This window comes from Pimephales promelas, chromosome 4 (assembly GCF_988280905.1).
Source record: "Pimephales promelas chromosome 4, fPimPro1.hap1.1, whole genome shotgun sequence".
Classification (NCBI taxonomy): Eukaryota; Metazoa; Chordata; class Actinopteri; order Cypriniformes; family Leuciscidae; genus Pimephales; species Pimephales promelas.
The window spans coordinates 41,458,019-41,467,629 of NC_142772.1; the positions used below are offsets into that span (position 1 = coordinate 41,458,019).

At 34.2% G+C, this 9,611-nt stretch overlaps 1 protein-coding gene across 2 annotated transcripts; it reads left to right on the forward strand.

Moving 5' to 3' along the window:
• Nucleotides 1-820: 820 nt before the first annotated feature.
• atad1a (ATPase family AAA domain containing 1a) lies at nt 821-8,664 on the forward strand. 2 transcript variants are annotated; one of them, XM_039659728.2, is made up of 10 exons: nt 821-922; nt 1,215-1,443; nt 1,738-1,836; nt 2,866-2,986; nt 3,143-3,343; nt 4,534-4,640; nt 4,759-4,848; nt 4,934-4,984; nt 6,837-7,006; nt 8,241-8,664. In XM_039659728.2, exons 2-10 carry the CDS (start codon nt 1,273-1,275, stop codon nt 8,371-8,373), a joined length of 1,143 nt encoding a protein of 380 aa, XP_039515662.1. In that variant the 5' UTR covers nt 821-922; nt 1,215-1,272; the 3' UTR covers nt 8,374-8,664. The 2 variants fall into 2 exon arrangements, with proteins under 2 accessions (XP_039515662.1, XP_039515663.1); XM_039659729.2 differs by having other exon boundaries at nt 846-926.
• Nucleotides 8,665-9,611: the final 947 nt, after the last annotated feature.

Consider the following 9,611-nt stretch of genomic DNA (forward strand, 5'->3'; position numbering starts at 1 on the left):
TTAGCTTAGAAAATGCTGAATAAAAAAAAATAAAAAGAGAATAATTTCAAACATGTTATTAGCAGCCAATAGCAACACTCTGCTAGCAGGAACGTCTAAAAATGAACTGATTAAAACAAAATGTTGCTTATGTGTGAGGGTCACCAGAATTCACATTTGCTGTGCTGTCTAAGTGCACATTGTTTCCTCCACTAATTGAAAGATTGAAGAAATTAGATGAATGCATCTCCCAGTTTACATCCATCACAAGAAGATGAGCTCCATGGCAACTAATCAAACACAGCAATTCTTAGCTTAGTAACTGGCTTGCAGCCAAAACCAGTCCCTGTTCTTTAAGATAATGACTCCTTGATGCCAGCAATAATCCATTCTCCAGTTTAATTAACCTTCAATATATTACATGCATCCATGTTTCTGGCTTGTTATGGAGGCTGATCCAATCAAAAGTGTTCAGTCTTACTGTCTGACACTAGTTTATTTGAATATGCCAAGTTTGCCCTCATGTGGTCTGTAAAGGAACTGATGGCTGGATTGGTACAGGACGTAGCTACATAATGGTCTACAATTTATGATAGTCATGAAGTATATTATAATAACCAGACACTGTATCTGAATAGGACTTATGCATCCTTTAACGGACTTAGATATTTTGATAGGCTATGTCAAGCAAGTTCAATCAGTGTATTTTTATTTATGTATTTTTGTCTTGGATTTGATTTGGTGTTGAGCCTTCCATGTCAGTTTCTTGTTGGAAATATAGTATTCATACCATTTTGCATTCAAAAAATATATTTTTATTTATTTTTATTTTTTAACTAGAGAGGGGAACCTGTGCTTAGAGTAATCTTTTCCGGACGGCGAGTTTAGAGCGGCTGCACAAGTCGACCGTCAAGGATTTCAGTTAGTGATGATGCAGTGAAATGTGAGTGAGTTTTATAAAATATACTTGTTATAATGGTGTTAATCTATTTTATGAGACTGATTCCACACTCGACTGTGGTTTCCGTGATCTCGGTCCCTGAAATAATCTCTTTTATCGCACGTCTATTTTTATCTCTCAGGATATGGCTTACTCATGCATTGGAATTAAAATATTTAATTTTAAAGATAACAATATTATTTTCTGACGTCGTTATATAATTCATTTTATCTGTCAAGAAACATGACAGTGGTTTTAATTAAATGCACATTATTTATACTGTGCTGTATTCTAGATCAACACACCCAGTTTGTTCTTCTTGCCCAATGGGCTGACAGCGGGGGCGGGCCAAGATGTTGAGTGACATTCCTCGGGACGCCCTTCTTCGCCCACTCACCCGGAATGAGGTGGTGGGGATGTTGGTTAGACTGACCATTTTTGGAGCTGCAACATATTACAGCATCAAATGGGTGGTGGATGCTTTTGACCCAACACAAAAACAAAAATCCCAAGCCAAGAAAAGGGTAAAGTTTTTTTTTTTACCCTTTAAACGACCACCTGCAACTGGTTGTGTGCTGCATTTGATTATAAGTGTTACAGTGAATATAAAACTTAATTTACAGATCATCATATTTCATGCAACCCTGTAGCTCAAAGTGCCTAGGGATTTTTGTCATCGTGGCTTATTATTGATTCATCCCAGTGACTCAAATCTTTTAATTATTTTCACCAAAAAACACTAATGATAATAGCTTGAAATTATTATGTTGTATATTTTAATGATTGTTTTTTTTTATTGACTCCCGCACTCTCCTCAGGCAGAGCAATTGATGAAGCAGATAGGCGTAGAAGGAGTCAGTCTGACGGAGTATGAGATGAACATCGCCACTCATCTTGTTGATCCTCGCTGCATCAAAGTAAACACCAATACTGTTGTAAATGTAATCAATGGAAACCTATCATCAAATCACACTGCGTGCATCTCATTACATCAGTGATTTTGAAGAAAGGACATGCTCTTAAAGACATGTTTTATTTATGTTATTGATTGTCATTTTGCTCTGTTCATATTATTCAAACTGATTTAGAATATACTGTATGTCAATTGTGTTGACAGATTGGACATTTTTACTGAAGGTGCAAACCTGTAATCATTGTTACCATATCCCAGGGGTTCTCAACTCTGGCCCTCGAGATCCACTTTACTGCAGAGTTTAGCTCAAACCCTGATCAAACACACCTGAACAAGCTGATCAAGATCTTCAGGATCACTTATGTGCTTCTCAAATGGAAAGCTGTATCTGAGTGAGGCTGTGTGTGTATTATATCATTATATATATTATATGTTCCCACCCCCATGATTGCTGCCACAAAAATACTTAATTGTGGAAAAATACTTTGTATTATAAATCATTAACTGGGTCCATTAATGGAATACAGTGAATGACAAACATCTGTGGCTTACATAATTGGCTGTTTAGTTTAGTTCACCCAAAAAATGAAAAACAAATGCCAACAGTTACTCACAGGTTTGGAACGACATGAGGGTAAGACTTATGGAACATGAGCAGGTGAGTTTGATCAAGGTTGGAGTTGAAGTGGACTTGGTTTAGAAACCCTGCCATAGACCTTTGTCAGGGTAGCGCCATATTTCTTTTTTTTTTTTTTTTTTTTGACAGGAATTTGACAACATCTTTCTGGATAAAAACTCCATAAAACAGTTATAAAAGTTGTGAAAAGGACATAATCCAGAACCTTTCTACAGTCTGTGCCAATGTAAAGACTGAAAGTCTTTTCCATCACAGCCACGTTTTCATCAGCATGAAATTCAGAATGACGTCTAACCTGACTAAGGTCTATTGGCCAGACGGCCTCCTCCAAGTCAGTATTGGCCTATTTGATTGAATATCTTTTTCCTTTCCTTGATCTTCTTCCTTTCCTTGAAGGTGACATGGAGAGATGTTGCTGGGCTAGATGAGGTCATCTCAGAGCTGCAAGACACTGTAATTTTGCCTTTTCAGAAACGTCATCTATTCTGTGGTTCTAAACTCTTGCAACCTCCCAAAGGTGAGTCATGGAAATAGCGAATGGGCCCTGACCTTGTCAGTGCATTTGGAGTTTGTGTTTTCAATCCTATATTTATCATACTTGCAGGTAGGAGTATATGCGAAATATCAAAGTGAAGTATGTTATTCATAATTGTTTTATATTTACGATTCCCAGGTGTACTTTTGTATGGGCCACCGGGATGTGGAAAGACTTTAATTGCCAAAGCAACAGCGAAAGCGTCTGGATGCCGCTTCATTAATCTACAGGCCTCCACTTTGACTGACAAGTGGTACGGCGAATCGCAAAAGCTCACTGCTGCTGTATTCTCATTGGCGGTCAAGATTCAGCCCTGCATAATTTTCATTGATGAAATAGGTAACCGCTGAATGTGCTCTAAAAATGTACAGATATTCCAGATTCCAGAAAGTTAGGATAAATATTACAAGGCCAACTTGTTTAACATGCCAAATACATTCTAGCACTCCTTGAGTGATAAGCTTGTCTGTAATCACTATGGATATACAGGTGTTTATTATTCATGGGTTTTATGGAAAACATGGTACATGTACATTTGCATAATGACTGCAATGTTTTCGGCTGTATTTTCAATGCTGATGACATTTGAATAATATGGTACTGTGACCCATCATCTGTGAAAATGAAGAATCTGGACGCTGCACACAGAGTCTGTCAGGCGTTTTATCATACTGTACTTGCTGAACAGTCAGTAAATGTTAATTATATTAAATAGTTACTCTTCTTTTAAAGCCGGTTCTGCTTATTAAATTGCACATGCTGAAAAAGCTAAATTGTTGAAATAATGGCTGCAAAAAAGTTGTTGCTTTAATTTCGTGTTTAAAATGTACAAATTATATAGTTGTTTTTTTATCTATATAATTGCACTGTATATAATTTTACATGACTGTAAATTATAAATATGTTTAAGTACTAATTAAATATTTTATATAGACTACCATTTAACAGTTTGGGGTCAGTGAGATTTTTTAAAGAAATAATGTTTTTAAATTGCATTAAATTGAATATAATGTTACTAGTTGTCTAATTTAAATGAATGCTGTTTTTTCTTGAAATATCAAAAATATTTTAGTTTTTTTTTTTAGTTTTTTTTTTAGGATGTATGAATAGAGTTTTCACAAAAATATTACGCAACACAACTGTATTCAACATGTTTATTAATTACAAGAAGTGTTTCTTGAGCACCAAATCATATTATTAGAATGATTTCTGAAGGATCACGTGACACTCAAGACTGGAGTAATGGCACTAAAAAAATTCAGCTTTGCCATCAAAGGAATATATTGCATTTTAAAATATAGTTTATTGAAATAAAAAACATTTCACAATATTACTATTTTTATTTAACTTTGTCTTTAATAAAATAAATTGACTTTTTGAGCATTAAAGGTCTCCTTTCAAAAACACTCTGACTGACCCCAAACCTTTTAACGATTCTATGTAGTTCTACACTAAATGTAGATTGTGTATTGGTTTCATAATGTGTATTAAGAAATGTATAACTTCATAAAATCTATCTCTTGTCTCAGATTCATTCCTGAGGAATCGTTCCAGTATGGACCATGAGGCCACCGCTATGATGAAGGCCCAGTTCATGAGTCTGTGGGATGGATTAGACACAGCACAAAACAGTCAGGTAACACGTCACGCACATGTAGGTTTCATTGGTCATTGGATTTCTTTAAAAGTGTTAGGAACAACACTTTCTATTATATAAAATGTGACAGAAAGTAAAAGTGTATGTCAATGTCCAGGTAATGGTGATGGGGGCTACTAACAGACCACAGGATGTGGATGCAGCAATACTACGCAGAATGCCTACTGCCTTTCATGTAGGCCTGCCTGTGAGCATGGTCAACACACACACCTTTATATTCTGTTGCCCATCTTAATCAGGACAAAACTGAATTATTTTTGGTCTATCTTCAGAATGCAGCTGAAAGAGAAGAAATCCTTAGACTAATTCTGTCTGGTGAAAACGTAAGACATGAAGCTCTTCTCTTTTGCACAAAAATCCATTCACAAAATATTTTTTGTCTGTTTAAATGTGTTGTTTATTATAAAGGTGAGGTGGCATATATTTACCTATACAAAAAAAAGAAGAAAAAAAAGAAATGAGCCTTAACTACAAATTATTGGTCAGGAAATTAACAAAGTTTAAGCAAATGCACTACTTAAAAAGCCATTGCTATCTCAGAAAATCATCAAAGCCTGAATGAAGTTTTTAGCAGAATATGGGAAGTTGTGTGTGGAGTGATGAATCATAATGAAACACTTACATAGTGATGCTTCAGAGCAGTGTCTTCAAAAGAAAGCGTCTGATAAATATAATAATAAATGCATATCTACCACAGTGAAGAATGGAGGAAGAGTGTCATTGTGTGGGAAGCCTTTTAAGCTGCTGGTATTGATGAGCTACTTCACTGTGAAAAGACATTTCATGCTTTGGAGATCAGGAGAATATTGCTAGCTTTCTTTCCACAAAGGAAAAGTCGTTATTTAAAGAGGAATGATCAGATGTAATTTTTCAACAAGACAATGCTCCTGCCAAAATTGGCAAAAAGACAACCAAGAAGTGGCTTGAGAACAAGTCGATCAGGCTCATGTTTTGATCTGGTCCAAGTGAGTATTATAGTGATTAATTTATAGGGATAGTGAGTATTTGGTCTCACATTAAACTCAAACTGTAAGACATTTTTCAACTACTCATAAACATGCTCGAAGCCATTAACACTGAGTAGAACACTGAATCTTCTTCCTGTAAAAAAAAAAATGTCTACACGTTCACCCACACAGCTTAAGCATTTAAAGAAAACAAAGGCTCAGCTAATTGTGTGCTAAATTACTTAAAGCAACACTAAATAAGATTTTTTACCTGCAATAATGTTTTTAAAATCGTTTCAGTGATTCATCAAGTCGTGATATGGTGAATTGCACTTATGCCACCGGGTCGCATTTCTGTAGTTCGTATGAGACATAAGAAAACTACAAATTTGGAGCGTACTCGACAGTGTACGTCATGTAAGATACCTAGCAGCCGAGAAGCTTTTGAATTGTCATCATGATTAAATAAACAGAGAGCATGTGCGTGTATGCGCGTGCAACAGTAGGATGCGGTAAGCTAAATTATTCACAACAGCAGTAATGGACAATTCCGCTTCCAACCTGTAGGGCGACCGCAGAGGAAAAGTTACTTGGTGTTGCTTTAATCTACTGTATTTGTGAAATGTTTTGCTTATTTCCTGACCAGTGATTTGTGATTTAAAATGAATAAGACCATTAAAAGACCACCAAATATTTAGCCATTTTAGGCTTGGCTCCATTTTTAAAATTTCAATGCTAATCAAAAGTTGTTAACATTAGTAAATGAACTGTGAACTAACATGAACATTAATAAAGGTTAATAAATGTTATAAAGATATGTATTGCTCACTGCTAGATCAGGTTAGTTTGATAAGAAAGGTAACAGATGAGACCTTATTATAATGTTACAGAAGTATTTTATGCTCATCAAGGCTGCATTTATTTCATCAAAATGTCACACACATGTTCCTTCAGAAATCATTCTAATATGATTTTGATGCTCAAGAAGCAATTCTTATTATTTTCAATGTTGAAAAAAAGTTGTGCAGCTTAATTTTTGTAGAAACCGTGACATTTTTTGATTGTTTCTTTGATGAATAAAAAAGTTATTATAAATGTCTTTACTGCCACTTTTGATCAATTTAATACACCCTTGCTTAATAAAAAACTGACTGCAATAGTTTTGAATGGTTATATATATATATATATATATATATATAATTTGACTTGAATCTCTATTTTTCATCAGTTAAGTAACGTGATTAACCTAAAGGAAATAGCGGGGCAAACTGAGGGCTACTCCGGCAGTGATCTGAAAGAGCTGTGCAGGGACGCCGCCATGTACCGCGTCAGAGACTATGTCCGCAAACTGCAGATGAAACAGATCGCACAACAGTTCCAGCTGGATGAAGAGGAAGAGTATGTCTAAGATGCTTTTTATAATACACACACAATGTTAGCATTTTATTTTTGGTGTGGACGAAATGCAGCTCTCACATCACGTCCTAACCAAAGAGGTCTATAATCTCTATCTGAAATCTATCCCATTAATCTCAAGTAGCTGGTTCATTACCCTGTTTTGTTAGAAGTTAAAAAAAAAACTAAAAAAAAAAAAAAACAAGGTATTCTGGTGTGTTTTGAGATGCTGTGTAAATGTGTTAAATATAATGTAATTTAAAGATGGCTTGAAAAGGATGTTGCGGTAGTCCCTATTATATTATATATACAGTATATATATATATATATATATATATATATATATATGAAGAGTTCAGATGCAAAAGCCTCTAAGTGCCATTTGAAATTTTCTTCTAGAATGATAATTTTTATCAAGCTTGTATTTTTAAATTCAATGGTTTCACTTAAATAGCAATGATAATTACCTATTAATTGTTATTTAAGTGAAATTACTGAACTTAAATATACAAGTTTGATAAAAATCATCATTAAAGAAGAAAATTTCAAATGGCATTTAGAGGCTTTTGCATCTGAACTCTTTATATATATATATATATATATATATATATATACTTTATTTATATATTTACATGAGTGAAACGGCTTCTCGAACAAGAACAAATGTAGGATGGGACTTGATTTTGTTCTTCGGGAATTGATTGGATCGTTAGATGGTTGTGGTTTGCTGTTGGTGGATCTCATGTGAGTGACAAGTTGTCCCGCCCTCACGCCAGTATACATTTCATCAGAGAAGAGATGAAGCTGCAAGTATTGATTAAAGTTATGTTACGGAAAGTTATGTTGATTAAAGATTAAGAGGGCATGAGAATAAATAAAAAAAAAACAGATAAATAATCTATAATAAATACTGGAAGATTCCATAAAAAAAAAGAATTGTGCATTATGATTTCATGGTGAATTTAAATATTATTTCACTTTGTATATTGCCGTAAAATAAATACTGAAAATGATTTGACATGAAAATAATGTCACAATTCAAAAAAGTCATAAACAGTGTAGTTGCTCAGCTGGTTCATCTTCAAGTTTTGTTTGAAGAGAAACCATTCAAGATATTCTTCAGAGTTTTGAAGTGCTATGTATATATAGGAGTGAATGTGAATGTATATTACTCACTAAATTCTAGCAAAACTCATGTCACTGATTTTGTCCCTGGTGTCCTCTGGTGTGTCCTCAGGCATTTGGACGGCACGCAGCTGAGGCCCGTGACTCAACTGGACCTGCTGTTTGGCCTAGATAAGATGAGAGAGTCCAAACAGGCCACAGTTACAGCTGACCCAACAAATCTGAGAGAGGTGCCTCTGGACTGAAAACATCTCGCTTTACACCTTCATACACTCATTTCCCCTCTCTCACTTATTTCTTCCTGCCTCATTCTTTCTCTCCTTTTTACAAATCTGTTGTATTTCAAACATTACTACTTTGCACTTTAAGGAATTTACTGTCACACACTCAACACAACAACCATGTTTATGTGTTGTAACAATAGTATACACGCATACATAACATTTCAGATATGATTATCTCTTGGTTGCATATTGTAGAAGCAGATATTGAACCACTTTTGGGATTTGAGAGAGAAAAAAATAAAAAATAAACAATCTTCACTTAGTCTATAAATGTTTTAGTAATCGGGACCAGATTTCCTGAAACACCAAGTGTAGTCTAACTGTCTTATTAGGATGCATGAGTGTTAAAGTTATACTGAATGATGCATGTGTGAGTTTCGTTAACACCAATTTAGCCATGATGAGATTAATTTGTGCAAAGGGCATGTCTGGGTCATATTTTAACCCAAAATCAAAAGAAAATAAATTTGCATAAGGAAAATTAGTTTCTTTTCAATGTGAATTATTTTCATGTCAATTAATTATCAATTTATACAGTAGTGTGATATATTGATATATATTATTTGCATTTTCTATTATTTTAAATATTTAACTTATACTTTACAATTATATAGGACCAAAAATCAAATTTCGTTGATTAAATTTGAATAAAAATAATTTTGATCGTATTATAATACTGTGTATTTATTACAGTGCATGTTTATATTACAAATTAAGAGAATTTGAGGAGAATTTGAGAATAATTTCCTTTTTTTTTTATCTTTTGGTTTTGGGTTGAAATATTTTTTTGTGAGATCCAAGTGACCAGATATTTATCATTTGTTTGTCTTAGTGTACAAAAGTTTTATTTGTAGGAATAAAAAAAAAAAAAAGTGTGATATCCCGCACATAAAGCGATGGCTCTCTAGGTATAGACGGCTCTGTATCCACATGAACCAAGGGACAAATGGTGCTACATGTATCTACTTAGAATTAAGTAATTTCTCACTTTGGTTATTGAAAGATGTTTACATCTGTCATATATTGATGTTCAGATTAGTCAGAGTGTGTTTAGAAGTAGGTTTCGCTTGAAAAATAACTCGTATTTCACTCATTGTGTCAAACCAGCATCATGATACTCATTTATCAGAAAATAATATGGGCACAAAGGTCACTACCAGTTTTGTCCGTCCTCACTGAAGTTTCTGGCCTTTCACCAG

Excerpts from the sequence above, each read along its gene's own strand:
- atad1a (XM_039659728.2), top strand. The coding sequence starts at position 1,273 with ATGTTGAGTGACATTCCTCGGGACGCCCTTCTTCGCCCACTCACCCGG. Across the intron at positions 1,837-2,865 it reads TTGATCCTCGCTGCATCAAA|GTGACATGGAGAGATGTTGC; the intron begins GTAAACACCAAT and ends CTTTCCTTGAAG. Across the intron at positions 2,987-3,142 it reads ACTCTTGCAACCTCCCAAAG|GTGTACTTTTGTATGGGCCA; the intron begins GTGAGTCATGGA and ends TACGATTCCCAG.